General features: G+C 42.5%; 1 protein-coding gene across 1 annotated transcript; it reads right to left on the bottom strand.

The window, feature by feature from the left end:
- Positions 1–16: 16 nt before the first annotated feature.
- On the bottom strand, positions 17–22,828 carry fmn1 (formin 1). The gene is made up of 19 exons (XM_084030416.1): positions 22,756–22,828; positions 20,221–21,863; positions 18,048–18,226; positions 12,711–12,819; positions 10,969–11,030; positions 10,050–10,819; positions 9,613–9,754; positions 8,878–8,965; positions 8,257–8,318; positions 8,072–8,160; positions 7,853–7,982; positions 7,581–7,727; positions 6,606–6,665; positions 6,370–6,490; positions 2,914–3,006; positions 1,477–1,528; positions 866–1,015; positions 488–569; positions 17–280 (listed from the first exon to the last, which is right to left on the bottom strand). The coding sequence occupies exons 2-19, from the start codon at positions 21,785–21,787 to the stop codon at positions 236–238; spliced, it is 3,948 nt and encodes a 1,315-aa protein (XP_083886542.1). The 5' UTR covers positions 21,788–21,863; positions 22,756–22,828; the 3' UTR covers positions 17–235.
- Positions 22,829–22,953: the final 125 nt, after the last annotated feature.

The following is a 22,953-nucleotide window of genomic DNA, read 5'->3' as shown; positions in this document are numbered from 1 at the left end:
TTAATCATTTCTAAATATTGCACATTACATTTTTAAAATCTAAGTACATTTGTATGCAGCAAATCATATAGCAAAACTGTCAGTGAGTGATGAATGACATTTCTACTTTTTTTTATATCTACAAAGTTTATCTTGTGTCCAAATATCTGTTGGTGTGGTATCGTAGTCCACATCCATCCTGATCCAAGATGCTTGTGTGGCTGTAATGATTCCATCAACTTCATACACTTCTCTCTTATGTTGAAGACACGTTGGATTCTTTCTGACGCAGTCTCTCTTTCTGTTGGGAGCAAAACATGGTGGAAGACAAAAACACATTCACAATTCAATCAAAAGCAGGAAGACGGGAGAGCATTCATTTGGTCATATGTGTTTTGTGATATCTGCTGACGTAGAATGAGAACATTTGTGAATATTCATGTGTTTATCTGCGTTGCACGTTCAAGGCCTGGTTTAAGAAAGTTTTTGGAGGAAAACCCCGTCTCACCAGGCTGTTGGGGTTGATCTTTCTGGTCTCCACCTTCTTCTCCGCTGTGATTCTCTTCACCGACAGCTGAGCCTCTTTTAATCTGCAGAAACGTGACAAGTTTTTGTTAAGAATTTATGTGAAAAATTGGTCAGTTTTCTCTGTCACTGTTTACAGAAAATAAATGAATAAAATAGGGTCAGTCAGTCAGTTCATGTCAATCAAAAGGTGGTGCTCCACTATCTGTAAATCTGCCACATGGAAATCATTAGGTGGGATTTCATCAACCTGCACTTTCCTGGTGTTTTCCAAAGGGCTTTTCCACTATTATTATTGTAACTCTGAACTGAACCCATTTTCTGAATTCAATTTAAAACAGCGTTGGTTCTAGAGATGTACCTCTCTTTAGAGATGCTCTTGTTCTCCCTCTTCCACCTGGCCTTGAAGTCGGCACAAAACTCAAACCAGAGCATGAAGACGTGACCGGTGGTCACCTCCTTCTCCCCCATCTTGGGCCTCAGTCCGAAGTACAGAACCATGTCCTGAAAACTGAGCAAAAAGAGAGCAGAGAATCATGTGATCGGTCGTGTCTGTGAGTGAGTGAATGTGCACTCTTGTGTCTGTCCGCGGCTAATCTTGCATTCTGCTGCAGCAAACTGCCTCATATTTTGGGGGGCCAGCCATGGCTGCATGCTCGAGCACCTCTCGTGGATTTCGGTGACTCACACCTTCTCAAAACACTTTTTATTGCCTGTTTTTTTACTGCCTGATGACTCCTCACTCACTCTTAAACGGCACCTGGCCAGAGGGGGTATTTAGTGGCAAGTATGCTACCTTTAACTTTCAGGAAAGCATGATTAGCACATTAGCAGGACAGGAGTGTAGCTTGTTTTGCCCATAAATAAAAAGACATTTTTGTGGCTGCTTGGGTTGACGCTGAACTAAACCACAACATTCAGATGAAGGTCAGTATGATGACACAAAATAACAGCATGATTCAATTCTCTAACCTTTTTTGGACACTCGTCAACTGATAGGAACTTTCTGCCTGTTCTTCTCTTGCTGCAAAGAAATAAACAAAGAAAGTGTTTAGTTATTGCCAGACCCCCAAAAAAACACACAGATTATATTGTAAACAGTAATAATCCCTATGAAATACTTCACACTACATATATATATATATCTTGTATCGCAGTGACCTTGTCAAGTGGAGCCAGACAACCATTTGATTCTGCCGCAACTTTACACCGATCTGTCTTTTAAATCAAGACACATTCTCTTACAAACCGTGGTTCCTTTGTTGTGAAGCTCACCACAAAAAGTTGTTTTCTTTTACTTTTTGGGGGAGAAATGGCTTACAGGGTCCAATCATTTCAAAATAGATTTACAGTACATTCAGAAAGAATTTAGACCCCTTCACTTTTTCACATTTTGTTATGTTGCAGCCTTTTGATAAAATCATTGAATTCATTGTTCCTCTCATAAATCTACCCCCACTAATACAACCTCGGAATACAATTAATTATTTGCAAACTTATTAAAAAGAAAAGAAAGTTTTGCTGTGAAATTTAGCTCAGGTGCTTCATATTTCTCCTGATCATCTGAGGGAGGTTTTACGCCCTGATTGGAGTCCACCTGTGGCCTGATTAGTCTTGATCAGAGCAAAAACCAAACCATGAGGTTCACAACTACCTGCAGAGCTCAGAGATGGGATTCTGTCAAGACATTTATCACAGAAAAACTCATCTCAAATCCTGCTTTTACTGTGTCATTTTGGGATACTGAGTGTAGGATAATGAAAGGGGGAATTAGCATTAGCGAAGGTCTGAATACTTCCTGAATGCACTGCGTATCAAATGAAACGCACGTGATCTGAGGGACAAAGAGATCTAACACGAGTCCAGTGTTTTCTGGTTGCTACTTGGAAGCTTTGATGTGTCACTTTTCATCACGGGCAGAAAATGTGGTGATACTCCAAACACATCTGTGCCATTTCAAATCCCATGAATGGGAAGCCCTTTAATCGGCTAGTTGGATAACTATTTCCCAATGCCGGTGTGTCTCAGGCAGGAGTCTCTGTGTCGTTGCCAAATCTGTCCGATCCCTATCTGAGTGTCTAGCCTCGACTCTCAATCCATCCTATCTGGCCGTCCCAAACACACAGACAGTAATAAGATTCATCTGACTGTTAAAGACAATGCCATAGTTTAGATGAAGCATACAGAGAAAGAAGCTGGTTCCTGATTAGGGGAGTTTGCATTGCATATTACATTTGAGCCTTTTTCAGACTTTATACTCTTTTTAACCTATACTTTTCCCAAAGAAATCAACCTTAATGACACACAATAAATGAATACCAGTCTATCATTGCGTGTCCTTATAGACCTTTGTATTCTTAAAAGACATTCAGGTTTCCAGCTAAACAATGTGCAGTTGTAGCTGCTCACCGCTGATAATGAAAGCCTCCATCTTGTCCTTAAACGGCTGCAGGTTTTCTTCGGGAGAGTCGGAGCAAACGTTCTGTACATCTTTCTCACATCCTGATTATGAAAAAGAAATATGAAAGAGGTTAAAGAAAATACATGTATCCATTTCTTGTTATGTTTCACACTTTTGCTTAAGAGAAGACGAATTGTAGCTGCAGAATAACTTGCTTTTTCTCGGCAGTAGCTGATATAAGTAGGTCAATATTTCAAGAAAGTTTCTCATTATTTCGATAAAGTTTCTCATTACGCTGTGATTCAAAGGCATTATCTTTAGATACTCTGTCATTATTTAAAGATACCTAGTCATTGAGTCATTATTTTCAGAAAGCTCTTTTGTTTTTAAGATTCTGAAGGACTTTGCACACTAAATCTCTATTTCGTGTCCCAAATTGTCACAAGTTGAAAAAATAAAAAACAGCCTCATGTTCTTTCAATCACATTCAAACACAAAGTCGAATCTGTGAAAAGCCATATAAAGGGTTGTTTGATCACTCGGAGCCACCGTCATCAAAAAGTCATCTGATAAACTGATTCACTTGGTCTCCCAGCACAAAGATCAAAGTAAAGAACACAGAGATGCAACATTTAAATATAGCTTGTGGCAGATGAGACAGTAGAGATTTTGCTCTAGGCAGCTAAACGATAGCTTCTTGCTAATGTTATTCATTTATTAGCCTCGGTTGGGGCTAGCGCTATCCATTCAACCCACTTATTGCAAACTAATAGAATAATAAAATGCATCAGACTAAGATTTTAATTGAGTGACCACAAGGCTAATATTTCATTTATTTTACTTTTCTCATCTTCAACTGGCACAAATGGGCTTCCATAGAAGGTTCTGGGTGAAACTAGCTCTTCTGTGCCCGAGCAGGAGGTTATCAACACAGCTTCCTCCTCACTGCAGATATCAGAGGTTGAGATTCACCCGGAGATGGCGGCTGCAAACTCCCTCTCTCTCTCTTCCTCCACCAGTCTGTGGCTCCATGTGGCTCTGCGTCCAATCAGTGGATCAGAGGAGCCAGTCTGCGGAGCCAGTCATAATAGAGGCTGCAGAGGGAGCCGAGCCCAGGCCCCGCCACCGACCCCCCTCACCCGGATGCTCGATCAACATCTCCCAGATAAGATTACAAAAGAATACTGTTTTCATTCGGGATTTGTGTAAACTGTGGAGGCGGGTATCTCTCTCTCTCCCCTTTCTTTTGTCTGTCTTTTGTGTTGGACAGAGGTTTGCTCATTTCAGACCAAAGAGGGTTACAGACCTTCACGTAAACAGTGCCGGCTGATGTTCAGATGTGAGAACGAAGCAGTTTTGGGGTTTCGTGGTGAGAAGATTTGAAAGGTTTTGGCAACGATAGGTTTAGGCCAGTCGCCTTATAAAACACAGCAATACCATCACGTCTTCAGGAAACAAACGATGCTTCACAACCCGTATTTATTTTTAAATCGCTGAAATGTGCTGAGAAACTTGTTTCACAAGCGTGAAAATAAAGAAAGATCTTCACAACTACAAATCTAACTTATCGCAGCATGTAGTCATACATGATCGTGGAAAGAAATTGTGAGAACAAAGGAAATTAAAGTGATATAATAAAACTAGAAAGTCTTCCGAAATACCCAAAATACAAAACACGACAAAAAGAGTCTAAAGCCATGTTTAAAGTACAGCCATACTTTAAGCTAAATGATACTTTAGTTAACATCGACACAAAAACAATGCTAACATGCTGATGTTAAGCCGGTATAGTGCTGACTGTGTTCACCATGTTGGTTTGCCGTGTTAGCATGCTAACATTAGCCAATTAGCCATAAACAGTAAAGGATTATAGCAAAGTATGGCGACCTGTCCAGGGTGTACCCTGCCTTCGCCCAATGACAGCTGGGATCGGCTCCAGCCCCCCTGCGACCCTGAATACAGGATAAGCGGTAGACAATGGGTGGGGTGGGTGACCTGGGAGCAAGAGGCATCGTTAACGGATCGCCAAAGTTATTCTGAATCCTTCTGAAGGGCGGCTTTCTCAAGCCAAGACATTTCACTTAAAACCGCAAACTTCAACTACATGGCGGCTCTAAAGGGAAAAATCAGTGCACCACAAACTTATTAGGTTTCATCCTCTGGGGATCACGATCGCAGGACAATTCATTTGATAGAAGTTGAGCTTTTTCAGTTGGAATCATATTGTGTTTGTGTTGGAGGAAGAAATCTCAAAGCCTGTTCAAACCGTGTTTACACTTGCTAACATGCAATTTAAAGTGTTTAGAGTGAAGCTTTATTGAATATAACACCGCCTTTGGATCTCATTTCCTTCAACAGTTCACATGGGTGACTTAAGAGGAACTAATCTCCCTGTAACTTTGTTGGGAAACATTTCATACCAACCAAACAGAAAACACGGGGAGAGTGAAGATCGACAGACTGGGCATGAGGGCACTTCAAACAGGCGGGACAAAAGGAACCCGCGTCGGGTAATCCAGATCGCACGGTGGTTTGAGCAGACGGGTCGATAAGACAACGCTGTGTTGAGAGGTAAAGAAAGCTATCCGTGGCACACCTCTGGTGGCCCAGGTGATACGGCCCAGCAAGTTGAGGATCTGCGCATCTACGCAGAAGCCCGTGCAGCGATGCTACAGATACCGAAGGTCTGGAGATGACATAAGTGGGAGGCTATGGTCTCCCTGCTCCGGCGACAGGCACACAAAAGCACAACGATGGGAGATGCGATGGGCGGGAAGATAAGAAGCTGGATCTGAAAGGCGCCAGGCCTGTATCAGCAGCGAGACTCCTACGAGTCTCCAAGTACACGCACAGAGAGTGCAGGCAAAAAACACATGTATACATCAGCACACAACAATGCACTCGCTCGCAGTCGTCCACGTGTAAGAGTCGGCATTGTCCTCGACGTGACTTTGACCGGCGGGCATCGCTGAATGGCGTCACATGGGCACACTTAGAGAGAGGAGAGAACAGGCTAGAAGGATAAGAGAGGCGGGAGGAAATCTTTTGTTCTGGGGCTTTAGTGGACTCAAGTTTGGTAAAAGAAGCAGGCCTTTAGCCCCTAAATATAAACAGTTACTCAATGGCTGGGGCCGGTGATGGGAAACCGGGGTGGTGAGTTGTGGGAGGGGGGGAGGGGGGTCTGAGGAAAAACGATGCCAGACTGGAACGAGTTTTAGTCTGTGGGAACCTCTCAAAATCAGAGTGATAGAGTTACACAGGCGGGCTGAGGTTTTCAAACAAAAACACACAACAAAATGACCACAAGGCGAGACTATTCCGGTCACCCAGTCACATGGACGCAGAGGCTCCAAGTGGAGCGAAGGTTTTTGGGGGTTACCAAATAATCTGATGAACCAAGCTGGGGAGAAGGGTATTTGCAGGGTTTGGAGGGGTGGATAAGTTGCAGTAGCGACTTTACTTACTCGTCAGATCTCGTCCGAGCTGTCTCAGGTCTCTGCTGAGGTCGTCGAACTTGACCTGTGAAGCCAGGAAGACGTCCTGAGGTTCAGGGAGTGGGAATACACTCTTGTCTGTGCCGGCGTTCTGGTGGAATACATTAAAAAAACAATGTAATGTCTCTTTTGACGGTAAGAAGAGTAAAAATGGCAGATATAGTCAACCTAGAATGAGTTGTGAAGAATTGTTTTTAAACTAATACCATGTCCACATTGTGCAGGTAGTACGACACCACGTAGTCCACCAGGCTGATGCGATTGTCCTGAGAGGAAAAGCAGGAAAGGAGTCAAAACTGCATCAGTAAAAGAGTAAAACCTTGTGCAGGCTCGTCACTCACTGTCATACCTTCATCAAAGTCATTAATTTTCAGACAGATGGGATCACTCTGGGCTTTAATATGGGTTTAAGTGGGAAAACAAGTCCAGTTGATAAAAATGTCGATGAACTCATTTGCTTCCCCTTTCATGTATCACCATGGGGTCATGGTAATAAGCTTTACACGCAGCAGGACGTGCTTTATGGGCTTTTTCACACAGAGTTTTGCCTCCCAGGCTAAAAAGCGTAACCTGGTGACTGACTGGTGGAGGCTGAGAAAAAAAATTCACCTCATCTGCAGGATTAAAAAGTGTATTTGACTCAAACATCCATCAAAGATAGGATTGTTTATATGTAATGTATATGGATGTATGTCATTTATGTGTTTGTTTTGCTTACAACATACAGAACACTGGACTTGTATACAAACATTCTTATTTGATTGAGAGACACGACTGAATAAAGCTGACTCGGATTCTGACAACATGCCACTAAAGTGCTGCTTTTTATTGCATTTCCTATCCGGAAATGGAACTACATATGATTTAAATCATCTACATTTCTACTTATTTTGTCTGATGGACCTTATTATGAAAAGCAGGATCAGAATAAAATGTTTTATTTGCTCAATTGATCTAAATACTTTGAATTTCTTTAATATCAGTATAAGTATATACTGTCAACCATTCACATCAGATTGAATTTGCACTAGAAACAGTTTTCTGTTTATGAGCTGAACCCTCCATCCCTATAAATACCACGTTCACCATGTTTAAACTGCAGAATGAAAGCACAATGAAAAGGAGGGATGAAGCATCATCTACAGGAGCCGCTACACTTCTGCAACAGTTAAAGGCCTTACTCTGCTCTTGACGTCCTTCAGTTTAGGCAGAATGTCCAGGTTAAAGCCGTCTGCCTGACCTCTGGTCCTGTTGCCTCCGTTCATGTGGTTGCCTAGCGCCAACACCAGCCCCATGACATCCGTCACGCCATCGCTCTCCAGCAGCGCCTTAAACCCAAACACACACACACACACACACACACACAGGATCACCACAATTGGGATGATTAAATCCCATTTGATTGAAGGAAAAGGGAGATAATTAATAATTGTGCAGGCGCTTTGTTTCCTACCTTACAGACGGAGGAGAGTGTGTTGAGCTTGCGTTGGATGGACGCCATCCCATCGACGAAGGCCGACTGGAAGATGATGCAGTGAGCTCTGCCTTCAAAGCCGGGGATCTGAGACAGCTCATACAGGAACCTGAAGCGTAACCACATCCACAGTTAGGGGACAAACGGGCGGTGATGTCCATCCCTCTACACATGTCTGTCAGCGGGTGAGATACCGACTGTTCAGGTTTGTCCAGCAGTTTAACGTCCTCTTCCTCCGACGTCTCGTAGTGTCTTTTGATCGTGTCCAGTTCTTCCGGCTGCGCTCTCTGATAAAACATGAATCAAGGGGTTCATAATCCTACAAATTGCACTTTGCAGCCAAACTACAGTATGTTGTATTAGTAGTGGACTGTAACACCTACATTTTCATACAGCGCTTCAATGATCTCCAGGTCCACTACAGAGTGATCTCCTGCTAGTACAGCTAGGACGAGGAATGGAGGAAAAACAATGTGTTACATCACCATATTTGATACAATTGGATTATTGTGAGGGATACATGAACTTGGAAACAGCATTTTAATATGTCATGCAGCCAGCAGCAGTAGAAGTAGTTTTATTCATTATAAATTAATTTACACTTTGTATTTAATGTGCTCAATTTAAGTTTGAAAGTTTGAAACGTAGTGGAGTAAAAGTAGGCAGTAAGCTCTGTTTTTTATTTTGATCTGGTACTACAGAAAGACATTTTTTGGGAACTTTTAACTTACATATTGTAGGCTATGGTGCCTCGAAATAATTGACTTCAAAATGTTACACTTTTATTTGGACCAACTATGATAAAAGAATCAATAAAAATTAAGTTATCATATGTTTTGTGTACACTGGGTCTCAAAAACAAAACACTTATTAATATGTATTTTATATTTCTGCCACTCAACGATCCTCACTGAGCCTGTAATCATATTACTATATTGTATGTGAAGTTTAAACCCAAGCTGTTTCCCAGCCAACTGAACAAATTGGACGCCTCCATAACTCACCTTGTTGTATGTCTTTCATCTCCAGGTGGAGGCTTGAGATGAGGATGCCCACGGCCTGGGAGCGCTTTCCATCCAGCAGCTTAATGATCTGACACACACACACACACACAAACACACACGGTTACCATGACCACAATACCACTAAAAACCATTAGTGAGTCATGAGTGGAGAGTTTATTGTGAAAGGCAGAACAAAGCAAACAAAGATTGTGTTATTCATCACCCTTCTTTGAAACCTCATGCTTGTGTGCAAATGGGATCTTCTTTTGCCTTTTTATATAACTGTAATTGTTTTGTTCTCATTGTCTCAAATATTTGAACACATTCTTTTGTCATGTGTTCTGTATTTTGGATTGCCTTTGTGTTCAAGATGTGCTGTACAAATACACATTTATTTCCTGCTTGTAAATGCAGAAAACACAAATTGCATGAGGAATTGCAACCTGTCCGAGTTTTGGAGGATATGACCGCAGCTATGAGAAGAGTGGGAAAATATACTTCTAGTGTGAGAGGAAAATAAATCACGACTGTAAAGTGAATACAAAGCGCTTGATTTGTGGAGGACAAGCGTCTAAACTAAAATCTCCAAATTGTGCATCGACCCCCTCTAGTGGACAAGCATCACATTGCAAATAATCCCAAAAGTTAAAGCGTGTTTTTGCATGATGTTCTACAAGAACATCAGGACATCATGAAAAGACAGGCTTTAACTTTCTAGTTCATTTTGAGCATTACCTTCCTGGTTTTGGCTTTCTTCTCGTAAGCCTCCGACAGCGGCTTCCTCTTGGTGTGTGTCGTTGTTTTGGCAAAGAGATCCTCAAACTCTCCGGTGTTGATTAGATTTGGTTCCTCGAGTACATTCCACAGTGTGTTCTTCCTGTAGAGAAAATTGATTAATCATCCTCTCAAATGTCTGTTTTTTATTATAATAGATGTTTCATTTTATATTGGGTTGTGCATTCTAAATCTTTTTTTTTTATTAAATTAAAACGTCAATACTTTTAATTAATATCATAATGTTTTATTCATCTGTTAGCTATTTTGGAGATCCATTATAGAACTCATTTTAAAAATGTTCACATTTTGATTTCATTTAATCCACTTTTTTTTTTTTTAAATCGAATGTAAAATCAAATGATCATCTTGTGTATGTTCTGATTTAATTGACCTACTTGTTGTCCTTGATCTGGATTCTGGTCCAGTAAAGAGGCTTCATGGGTCGGGAAGGCTCCACTGTGGGTTTCCTGGGAGGCATTTCAACAATGAGATGCCCACCGAGAGCAGGAGGTGGTGGGGGAGCTACGCCTGGCATGGATGGAGGGGGAGGAGGAGGAGGTGGAGGTGGAGGTGGAGGGCCATCCGACAGCTGCATGTGGTTTAGGGGTGAAGATAAACATGGAGGAGGAGGAGGAGGAGGAGGTGGAGGTGGAGGAGGTGGTGCAGGGCCATTTGACGGCTGCATGTGGTTTAGGGGTGAAGACAAACATTGTGGAGGTGGAGGAGGAGTCAGATTGTCTGTGTTTGTGGTCTGAAAAGGAGCAGGAAGTTGCTCTGATGGACGTAGCGTGGCTCCAGGTGGAGGAATAGTTTGGGAGGGAGGGTCATGTGTTGAGGAGGAAGCATCATCCCTCTGACCTGCCAGGCTGAGGCTGATAGAAACCAGATCCAGCTTTTTGGGGGTCACCTTCTGCTGCTGAGGGCTGGTGCAGACTCCCCCTTCCCCATCCTCAGGAGTCTTAACAAATGTCTCCCGATCGGTCTGGATGCACACCGTGCGGAACGATTTGTGTACAAAGTCGTCTCCCGTTGACACGGCGACGTCTCTGAGTTCTCGGCGGCGGTGGGCCCCGACCTGGGAGAGTTTGTCCTGCACCTCAGCCAGACGGGCGGCACTGTCTGCGTTCTCCACCCTCAGTCTGGAGAGCTCCCGACCAAACTCCTCCTGGAAATAATATGAGTTAGACTCCGTTTGAATTAGGAAACAGAGTCACAATTTAGGAAACATGTTAAAAGAAAAGAAAGAAAAAAAGATCATGCAGCCAACAGAAAATGTTATTTTGTTCAACATTTGAATTCAGCAGCTTCACTGACCTGTAACTTCTCCAGCTCCTCTTTGCATTCTCTCTTCAGCTGCAGGAGAGCAGCCTGGTGCTCTGGGAGGAAACACGAGAACAGTTCACAACAGCTTTGTGTTCCTTTCTGCTACCACAGACAGATGTTCTCTATTACAGCTGTGGCGCTCGGGAGCACTCTCTTCATCACGTTAGTGATGTGGATGGGGGACAAGCTCAAGACAATCTACTGTGAGACACTTGAGAACTGTGACTGATTCTACAAATCACATTCATGTTTTAGCACTAAGAGGGCCGTGGGCCGTTATATATACCAACAGTACGAAACTTCTCCAGATGATGGCAGTAGAGCGTCAAACGTAAAGGAAAAACATGGTTCTCTGGCATCTTGGCGAAAGTTAACCCAACATTTATCTTCTAAGCGACTTATTGAGAGGCCATACTGTTTTATATTACTGCACTGAGGGGCCATTTTTATTAACTACACCCTGTACAATATATTGCTCACCTATGAAACTTCTTCTAATGTTCAGTTTTTATGTTCAGTTTGTATTCAGTTTATTAACACAGTTGATATGATTGAACATCGAGGTCTTAGCTGATGCCGTTGTTTTTAATTGTACACCTTGAGTGGCTTCAGGCAACAACAACAACAACAACAAGGTCCCATTGGGATTTTTTATAATCGATTGCAGTCTGTGCCACATGTAACCCCCGTGTGCTGAAGGTGTTGGAGGCTGGTTGGCTGTGGACGCTCGCAGGGTGGAGTTGTGTTTACCGAAGCAGCAGAGCTTGATATTTAATCCAGCACATCACAGAGCAAACACTACTCGCTCTACTGCTCCGTCTGCAATGAGTTGTCATGGATATTTAGACCAGTTTAACGTAATGTTGTTTTTTTTATTGTACAGACAGGTGATGTATCAATTGTATGTATTTATTCAGTTGTATTTAAGCAGAATTTTCTAAAATGTTCACAATTTTTTTTCAACACTAATGATGATCCCGTCTTTAACAGCTGAAACCACACACTTAATGCTATATTTATATTTTTATATTGGCTTTTTCCTTCATGACAGATACTCATTTTTGTGAGATTTGGAAATGACAACATGTTTACTAGAAATAACACACTACTTTTGTTCGTGGTCTGCATTTTTTTTGTCTATGAATGACTTTTTTTAGCAAACAAAGGAATTGTTCATCCAAAGCAACCTATAAACCATGATATTTCAGAAACATATTCTATAAATGGCTGTACTTTGTGAATCAAATGTGAAAGCTCAGTTCATAGCAAAGTGTGCGTTTATCACTGAAAGGAACAGTATGTAGACTTTATCGGGATTTTTCAGCAGAAATCGAATAAAATATTCAAAATAAATAATATTTCATTATCGTATTATCTTATTATCATTATCTTTGAGCCACATATATCCACATGAGGAGCAAATCCTCTTCCTGGTGACCGCCATGTTTCTACAGGAGCCCAGAATGGACAAACTAAACACTGTTTTTATGTGACCAGTTAATCAGCACCTATAGACAGGTAAGACTGAACGGATTCAGTCTGCAACTTCACCACTAGATGTCACTAAATCCCCATTTCTACTCCTTTAAATACTTTTCAACATATTGGATTTGAATATAATAAGGCCAGAAGAAAGAGGAGACCGTGACCACTTACAATGAGATAGGAAAAGCCAACTTATGAAAAAAAAGGTCTTATGAAAAAAATATGAATGTATATAAATTTGAGAGTACCTGCTTCTGTGTATTTCAGCCCAATTTTTTCCTCCTTAAGTGGCGGCCAGATGGCGTGGAGGCGACCAGGAGTTCTTTCCTCTCCCTCTCCTGGGGTGGATGCTTCTGACTAAGAGGAGAAAACATAAACCGTTATTATCATATTCTAATCATTTATAAAGACACACAGGGCAGTATTCTAATCACTCTGGTAAAGCTAGTTGAAGCTCGATGTCGACTGATACGCAATTCGTACTTTGCCATCAGCTGCATCTTTCTTCTCCGGCGTCTTATTGGAGCTTCTCTCAAAAAGCACTCGAAGTGCATCTTTATCAGCTCTTATCTTCTTCCTCACTGCCTCCAGGTCCACCTTCTCTGCTGGATCCTTCTTCAGAGGCTTTGGGGTGAAAAAAGCTTTGAAGGCATCGAACGCAGCCTCGGCACCAGAAGGTTTTGGGGACTCAGATGAAACGTCTGCATCCTCCCCTGTATCAAGCTCTTCCCTATCACCATCTTGACTTTCTTCAAACTCATTTTGATCCTGGTCTCCATCAGCCTCCGTTTCCTCTTTCTCATCTCCGCTCTTTTCCCGGATCAGGAACTGGGAGATCTGGTCCAGGAAGCCCCTCTGAACTTTAGCGTCCCCCTGCTTCTCTGGGAATAGGTCCCTCCTCGTCCCTTGAGATGAAGGTTTGATCTGGGCCACGGTGTCGTGCTCGGGCCCGACCACCCCCTTTCTCAGGACTCTCAGGCCGCTGAAGAGGGCTGGGAGCTGGATCGGCTTGTCCGTAGGGGATCCTGGGTTGAAGGTGGTTCTGGTGGTGGTGGATCCAGGTGGAGGGTTATTGGCTGCAGATGTTGTGAAAATATTTGTTGAGGATTCTTTGGTGCGGGGAGCATGATGGAATTGCGCGGAAAAGTCTGGAAATTCATCATCTTCCTCTTCCTCGCTGCCATCGGTTTTAGTTACTATCGGTTCAACCTCTTCCTCAGCTGCAGGTCCTGTCCGAGTCACCGCTATCACCACGTCTTTGACGTCAGAGGTTTCAGTTTCTGCAGATTCATTGGGACCAAAACCAGCATCTGAGCTGCAAGTAGTTTCTGCAAAATCTTGCACAGACTCCTTCAAGGTGCGTTGATCCAGCGAGTCCTCTGACGTGTGACAACCCTCTTTAACTTCATCACAGCAGTCGTCTGGCGTCTTATTGTGCTCTTGATTTGTTGCAAAGGTCTGTTTCTCCGAGCCATTTACGGCCACGCTTTGCTGCTCTGTTAGGTTGACATTATTTATCTCCTCTTCTGTCGTGTCTGAGTCATTTCCTGCGTCTCTCTTTCTTATATGTCCCATTGATTCAGAGGTCATTTTCTCCCCTTCTTGAGGCAATACAGCGTGTGATAAGGAGTCTCTGTTCCCCACAGCATCTTCAGAACTCACGTCCCCATTTTTCTCTAGATTAAAACTCAGCTCAGTGTCTCCTTGAATTATGTCCCGATCCTCCTCCTCTGAGAGGCTCCTGAAAAACTTTAGGACGGCCTTTTGCTTCTCCATCGCTCATAAGTCGCTCAAAAAGAAAGCATGGCATTATCTAGAGGGAGCAGGAAGTTCCTTGAAAAAGCTTTTCCCACAACGTCAACATTGCAGTATTTAAACCGCTCGTATGTGAGAGGTGCAACATTGTGTTATCTTATATCAGGAAAACAAATGTAGCCTGGGAAGGTGTTCAGGCATCTGTGTGGCATGCACTTGTTTGTATATGCAATTCCAGGATCATGCAACGGCGCTTTACGTTCAACAACAGCGAGAAAGTTTCATGTTTAAGTCAATAAAGTCACCACTTGTGAAAATCCAACCTGTTTCTGCTCCAGTTTGTTGTTAAATAGATGAATCCTTTCACGGCTGTCTTACCGGAGAAGTAACGTTACCAACATAAAGCGGGAAGTTAGTCCCTCAGTGTGCCCAGCAACAGGAGAGAAATCCACACAGTAATGGAAAAGGGAAGAGTTTTCCATGCCGTGGCTCCGTGGCTCTGTCGGCCAGAGTGACTCAGCTCAACCACAATTAAAAGTCAGATCCAAGTCCTGATTTTAGCTTCCAAGTTCTGCCTCCTTTTTCTCTCCGGCTCCTCTATAGCTTCAGTAAGAGTTTGCAGAGCAGCGTCGTGGACGACATCCTGCAGATGGTCACGGTGTAATTGGAAGCAGATGGTGACTTCAGCTACTGTTTGTGAAAACACCCTGACAGATCCGTGAGCCGTAAGGCAAAGAAAGCCACCCAGAACAGATGGAGGGCCACCGCACCCACAGCTGAAGGAGGGTAAACAGGACCGCCAGGGATCACTTGGTAAACGCAATGGCCAGTAAAGCCACAGTCACAGGGAGGTCTCTCAGCTCCCCTGCAGGTACTGAGTGACACCTGACTAATCTGGGCCTCTAAGTGGGTTTCACCCCACCTGCACTGTTAATCAGCTCACGTTCTGACATGATGTGGAGAGACAGAAAATGTTCTGTCAAATATTTGCATGTAAAGAAAGTAATTGTATAATCAAGAGATAATGTTACTTGCTTCACTGTTTAATGCTTTCTTTTGCTTTTGTGCATAAAATAAGTCAACAAACACATAAATAGGTTTTCAAAATAAAGTTGCAGATAAATTAAGTATGTGACATAGATTATTACGTACACAAATGTGCGATATATTTAAAAAAATAAGCATATCTTACAAAAAGTCATAATGGAAAAAAAAAATAGCAAACATGTATGGTCTCCAAACAAGTGTCACAATCAAGGACAGGATAATAAAAAAAAAACGTAATATATATCTAGTAGGTGAGTTTAAGATGTGAAAACAATTTTATATAACATCACAGAGAAAATATTAATATCTTAATATCTTAATATGTGCACAAATCCAGACACAGAGAAACGTTTGGACTGGCCCACTTTTCAAGCTACACCTGGAAGCGCCTTCTTCTACTGTTTTTCATGGACTGAATGAGACGGTAAATGTCGGCCCTACACCTACGCTGGCTCATGTTTGGGTTATTCTTAGTCCTCAGGTTCCACCCTTGTTTGCTTTTATATTACATTATCACAGCCAGCAGCAGTTGAGTGACATGTTTACTGAATTACACTGCCATGACACTTTCTCTAAGTATTGTACTCCAACACGTGGCTGTTACCCTGCAGCGGTGTCTTGACCCGTACACTAAATCGTACGGATACTAATAGTGTTTTTGCATTCCCTAGGGAGGTACACTGTGGCTTTTATTATGTGAGCTGTGTTTATGTAATAACGACACAGATAATCCCATGAAATAGCATTAGAATCAGAATGAGCACTCCTGAGCAAACACACTGGACGTTATCCAGCATTGGAAAAACAAAAATAATAATAATAATTGTTAACTCATCGTTGAATTGTCTGTTGATGTGGATTTTCGGCAACTTAATACTTGTTTGAGTTCAGAGTAGCTCCAGTTTGGATGTGGTATGAAAAATAAAAAACAAATTATCATTTCCATTCTTTTTTACTTTGAATTAATATCAAACCATATCTCTAGTGAGCAAGTTCACAATTTAAAATAAGATTATGAACACATTTCAAAAAAGGGATTTTGCATTGCATCTTTGCATGAGAAGTGCAATTTGTTATTGTTTTATGTGAATTGTATTGTTGTTGTTCATATGCATGTGCTGTGTGGGAAAATGGTCATGAAATTGTGAAAAATGTATGTAATTCCTCTCAACTTTCAACTCCTCATGCCCCTGTGTACAGAGGGGAAGAGGGCGGAGCTTAAGAGCTTTAAACCCCAGCAAACTACTATTTCACGCCAATACAGATACCACTGCTTAAACAAAGTATGCATACATACAGAGTCACATTAATCCCTTGTTATGTAACCACAAGGAACTCTTTGTTACACGAACACACACACTAGACAGAAAAAGTGCAGAAAAAGTGCATCTGAGTCCAAACCCTCAACAATATGGCAACGCTTTTTTTCTTTATTCTAACTTTAAATCACCACACATGCAGGCACTTTTTGGATAAATTGTACTTGTAAGAGTAGTTTTAATGCAACATACTTTTACTTTTACTTGAGTACATTTGTGAATAAGGGACGCTACTTCGTTCCGCTCGTTACTTCAATTATTTTTACCCATTTTTTTATTCAATGCGCGATCTGTTTATTTCTGTTCAAGACTTCCGCCAAAGGCTCTCCGTCTGTTTCACCAATCAAACGCAGCCAGGCAGTCACGTGACGGCACACAAACTCTCCGCGCCAGGTTACACACACAGCACAGTGAGAGCACGCCGGGGAGTAACGTGGACGAACATGGCCGAAACAACGGCGTGTTATTCGGGATCGAGGAAAAACAAAGGTCCAGACACCCAGGCTCGGGGGTGCGTGAGCTCGGGAGTAAGGCCGACTTGCTCTGTCGTGGCGTGGGCCAAGCCCACAGCCCGGCCCCCTCCCTTTCCACCGGAGCACCAGGGCCACGAAACTCTTGCATTACCAGGGAGCGAGTACACGGTAATCAATTAATCAAACAAGAGTTCAAACAAAGCGATCAAGTGCTTTTTACGAGGCACTGGTTTACAAACTTGTGTTATACTAATTATGAGTGTCAGTCTGACACAAGAGAATGTCTTTTAAAACTAAATTGTGCAAGCTTCAGGATTTCTGAGTGCTCTGGCTGAATTTGCCTAAAGTTATGTTATTTTGTAAAGATTTAATGTATTATTTTTTTGATTAAAAGGGATATTGTATTGGCAAAATCTGAATTTGCACATTGATATTTTTTATTATGTCCATTTTAAGTTCATGCTCTGATTATTGAAACAGAATAGTTACTCAGCAGTTACTCTGTATACTTGTGTGGTTTTTTCACTATTTTCTAATAATAGTAATTAATAGTTAATAATAGTAATTGTTTGGATGACTACCTTTTTACTTCTATTTGAGTAATATTATTCTAAAATAACAATATTCTTACTTGATTACAGTTTTTGGTTACTCTACCCACCTCTGCGCGCTGTTCACTGTCATAAAAAGTTACAAGTTCATGCACTTACACCATGATGCATGTCATTCTTGTCGTCTTGTTTTCACCCCAGATTACCGTTTCATAAAAGTGTCAATTTCCCAGTGATTTTGCGTGCCCTCGGATCAGGAAACGGTAAAGTATCATGCTCAGGATTACTGGTGCACACCTTAATGAGCCAATAATCTGCAAGTTGTCTTTTTACTTGAACACAACCCCTTTATTTGAAACTGGCAGTCAGGGTGGTGAGTATTCAAAAAAGAATCCCAGTCTAGGTAGTATAACGGGGATCAAGTCTTTAAAAGCACTCACCTGAAACTCCGGTGGGAGAGGCGTGGATGGCGGTGTATCGGTGATGTCATCCTCAGGAGCGGTGATGCGCAGGAAGTCGATGTGTTTCGGTCTGGAGGGATGAGAAAGTGACCTGCAGAAGGCGATAGACTCCTCGACTTCCTGCTGCCAGATCTTCTCCTGTCTCTGCAGAGCCTCATCTGAATCGGAGCAGAGTTATAATCATCTCATGTCAGTGAGTTTCTCCTGTGACTGACATGGATCTGCTTCTTTCAAAACAGCATTGACAAAAAAAACCTCCAAAGTCACTCAATACATTGTATTTGAGTGTCATAGTGTTGCAGCCAGAGCGGCGGGTCCCTCTGAGGAAAATTGCTTTATTTCTTCCTCTCATTTTGGAGGCAAAATGCTTTCTAGAAGCGACCAACCGAGTTACATCAAATGAATCAACACAGAGATCTCTGACTGATTCTCCAGCTCGGCAGTACATCTTGTGCATTATGCAACAGTATCACCATGAGGATATAAGACAGAACTTCACTTGTAAATGAATAGCAAAACCTCTCTATCTCTCAAAGTTTTGCAGCTCCAAAGCAGCACAGACTCTAACTTTATTTGACTGTTTTGATTATAAATTATTATTATACATTTGGATGCATATTTAAGTAAACTGACTTTTTCTGTTGAAAACAGGGTGCTCCAATTCCTGAATGTAATTATTTATAATTTATAGAAAACTAATATCAGACGGCAGCTCAACCTTGAGTAGAGGACGGTTTTCTTTCACTTCATGGAACCGGATTTTCCCGATTTATTGCTGAGCCGGACACGTAGTCCTCGCTCTGTCATTTGGGAACGGAGGAAGAAGCCATTCCACAGTAAATCCATCCGTATCATTTCGGATCAGGCCGCCAACAGAGACGACGGCTGTGTAACTTTCAGCGGACACATCACCGTCCTCAAAGCCAGATTAAACAGTTTAGGAAAATGTGTTATCTGTCCTCCATTTGACCACACTGAAGAGAATACTGGATTTTCAGACTAAAGCCCTCGGAGGGCTCTGCGTGCCTTTCTTCCTCTCGCTCTAATCATCATCCTCTAAAGATGCGCTGCGTTTCACGAAGCTCAGAGCGGTAATCCTATTTGGACAGCCTGGCCGAGCTCTCCTTTCTGAAAAGTGAGGACGAGACAGCCTGAAACCACCTGAATACCAGGCTCAAGCAATCAGTTCTATACAACAAAAAGTTACAGCTGCTTTAAGTTGCTCAAATAATCATATCCTGCATTGTCTCTGCAGATCCATCATATTGAATATCAGCTTCCAGCTCTGCATTTAAGATAAGTGATCCTTTTAAACTCAAACAGAAAGATGCTCCGACAAAAAGACCAAATTTTGTGAAGTTTTTATCATGGGTGACTACACTACAGGACAATATCATCAAAACCCTGGCCATCCCAGGTCAGCGCCAGTGCAGGACTACGAGGTTACATCCACATCAGGTGCTCACGAGTATATCATGCCTGAGTGAACACACACACACACACACACACACACACACACACACACACACTCACACAGACGTGGTGGTATGTCAAACCAGCAAGGGGTCATTATTTACAGACTACCACACATCCTTCCAGTCTGCTTCTGCAAACGAGACAGACATCTGCTCTTCTTCCTCTTCTGTTCACTTCACTAACCCACCACTGAAAGTCAATGTCATGCTGTTTTTATTTTTTAGCTGGAAACCTTCTAAAGGTATTCTGTTCTCCTTAATCCACCATCTGTCTGACCGCGAAGCATATAATGAAGTTTAATTAAATTAACTCGCTTCAAGTCGGACTGGCTATTGAGCCTCTATATCTTTTTTTTATTATGGGACCAAGTCATTGTTTTGAAAGTCCCGGCCCTGAACTTTGAGTTCCAACTCCTAAACAAGTCATATTTCACTCTTCACTGAATGTAATGCCATTTTAACAACGGAGTAACTTTAAATTACAATGAAAAGCTCCAGAGCAGCTTCTTAATGCACCTTGTGGTCAGACTGTTGTTATCTGGACAACAGAGTAAAAACGGTAACATAATGTAATATATCATCGTACACATGCAATATGATGCTGCTGAATGTTACAAATAATATGTAGTTATTGCCCATCCCCATGTGATTCATTGAAGCATAATTAACATCATTACCTGAAGAGAGTAGATCGTCTTGACTGGTCTCCGTCTCACCGGTGCGTCTGGACGCCTGTGTCCGGTTCTGGTCACTCTTCCTGCTATTCTGCTCATCACTTCCTGTCCCGCCACAGCCTCCAGCCCCCCGAGGGAACCAACTGTCTTCAGCCGAGCTTCTCCATCTATTGTGATACTCGCAGACGTCTTTTTCATCCTGGTCGGTGCAGCTGGACAGACTCGGCGTGAGTAAAGGCGACAGGATGGGCGACATGCACTCAAAGCTGATGGATGTTCTCGGAGAATCAGCCAGGATCGGCGACAGCGACAGTGAGGGTGAAAGAGAGGGTGACGAATCATTTGGCACAGTAGAGGTGAAATGGTGAGAATGTGACGGTCGGTTCAGGGGCCTTCTTGTTGATCCTTCAAAGTTCGGCTCATAAGAGGTTTTCTCAACCTGTGTGAAGGGTTCGGTCTCCATCTTCAGGACCTGACGAAGACTCCGACTCAGAGCTTCACCCAGAGCTTGAAGCTCCTCAACCAGCGGAGGCACCACTCCATTGCACCCCTTGTTCTGGGTCTCACCCAAGCATCCGCCTGAGATCAACTGAGCTCCATCCCTCCCGTCGCTGCCTCCTTTGATCCAGTCGGAGCTGGTGAGACTCACCCGGCGTATGATACCTTCCACCTCCTCGATCTTGCCCATTACTCGCCACGCTGCAGCCTTCTTCCCCATCTCCTCGTACCTCCACGGAGAGGACTTCTCCCCGACATCTTCTGCCCCCTTTTCTTCATCGGTATCTCTTTTCTCTTCTCCTTTCATAGTGGGGGAGACTGAGTACATATCGTTGTCGTATTCGGAGAGGTCTGTGTCAGAGTCGGGGAAAGCACATTCTTTCTCCTTCTCAGATAAATCATATAAATAATTTCTTTTTGCAGACAAAGCATCAGGCAGCTTCACTCTCCATGTAGGCTTCAGATCCTGTGGACTCTCATTTCCCATAACTCTCTTTCTCCGGGATGCAGGAGTGCACAGGTTCGTCCCGTCTTCCTTTATGTCCCACTCCCCAAAATCAGGCGAGCTTGTAACGCGGAGCTTTGTCTGCCCCCTGTCCTCCTGAGGCACCTGTGGAGCGCCGGGTGTCGTTTTGATGTTATGCTGGGAGCCACGGGCGTAAACGAGGTCGTGCATTCTTCTCCTGCTCTTCCGAGGAATCCGTAGTATGGGGGATTTCGGTAAAGCATCCAGGAACTCTGCATAACCGTGAAGGTTTGGCTTAAGCTTTGTACTCTGTTGGTTGCCCATGCTCTTTGAGGTCTGGTACTCCAAACCAAACGGGAACAGCTCCGTCAGCCAGAACTCAGAGGAGTCATCCAACACTTTGAGGCTTTCCTTTAAGTCTGAGAGGTTGAATTTGTCTGTTACAGCTGGACCCTCCTCCTGGTCGTTGGAGGTTAGACATCCTTGGTGCTTCAGGGGGGCTTTAAAGGGGGACGCTAGGCCCCTCCAGGGGGAGAGGGATGGACTCACACTGCTCTTCCCGCTGACCGGGAGGTAGAGGTTTAAGGAAGCACGAGTGTTCTCCATGATGATATTTAATGAAGCAGGAGACGATTCCTTTACAGCATGAATGGATTCTTTGGAGCGGTTAGACCACTGAATCCTGACACAGAAAGATAGAGTTTATAGATTTACAGTAAATGAGTGGGTATGCATGTTTCCACTTGCAGATAGATGACGTGTTTCTCAGGTATTTATTACACCAAACTTGAAAAAAAGTGCTAGCTGTTCAAACAAACTAAACTAAACTGTTTGGGTCTTGAACACCAACCTGATTATTCTGACAGCTCGTGGACAGCAAAGGTTTAAAACGCTGCACATTGTAGTCTCCAGGCGATACTTCACACAAGAGGAACAAATGTCTTGATTCCACCGGCTATACATAAAGGTCATTTTATGGGGAAATCTTTGGAAACTTACTCCTGACTCACAAAGTCCATGGATAAAAAAATTAACTAATATAAGTACATTTACTCAAGTATTTTACTTACATACAACTTTGAGGTACATTCATTGAGTATTACCATTCTATACTTATTATTTATACTTTTACCCTACCTCATTTTGGAAGCCAATATTGTACTTTTTACTCTACTACATGAATTTGAAAACATCATCAGCCTTTATAATCAACTAATACATTATAATGGGCTGTTATGAATTAAAGCTTCCAGGCAGAATACAATGTAATAGTTACATTGCATCATTAATTATGATCTTAAAATACTTTACTTAATTGTAACAGGGTACTTCTCCATTGCAGTATTGCCATTTTTACATAAATATATGAGTACTTCTACCACCAACGCTTAGTACAGTTGACTTTTGTTATTTTATTTTCATTTGTTAACTAAAAATATATTTAAAAAGTACTTAAAACATGTCTTCCGCTTTATTGGTGATGCTTAAAACAAGATTAATATGCATAATATTTTTCAACTTTATCATATAAAATATCTGTATTTTTTAAGGTACAGGAAATGTCATTCACTTACTCGTATTTGTCGCATCTTTCCGCGGAGCAACAGGTTACTCTTCTGTTGCTGCGACACTCAGGTTGACAGAATAGCTCCCGCCCACTCCAGTGACGCGTCCAAGTCGTCCAATCTGCACCGCGTGTGAGAATTCGAATGGCTCCTATTGGTTCCTCAGGTGAGACTGACTACCATTAATCCGTTGAGGAGGTACTGAGG

Source organism: Eutrigla gurnardus, assembly GCF_963514095.1.
Source record: "Eutrigla gurnardus genome assembly, chromosome: 16".
NCBI classification, from domain to species: Eukaryota; Metazoa; Chordata; class Actinopteri; order Perciformes; family Triglidae; genus Eutrigla; species Eutrigla gurnardus.
This window is presented reverse-complemented; position numbering and strand designations above follow the sequence as displayed.

Coding starts and splice junctions, on each gene's coding strand:
- fmn1 (XM_084030416.1), bottom strand. CDS start 21,787: ATGGAGAACACTCGTGCTTCCTTAAACCTCTACCTCCCGGTCAGCGGG. Junction 18,227..20,220: donor AGACGATCTACTCTCTTCAG/GTAATGATGTTA, acceptor GCTCCGATTCAG/ATGAGGCTCTGCAGAGACAG. Junction 7,728..7,852: donor CACTCTCCTCCGTCTGTAAG/GTAGGAAACAAA, acceptor TTTGGGTTTAAG/GCGCTGCTGGAGAGCGATGG.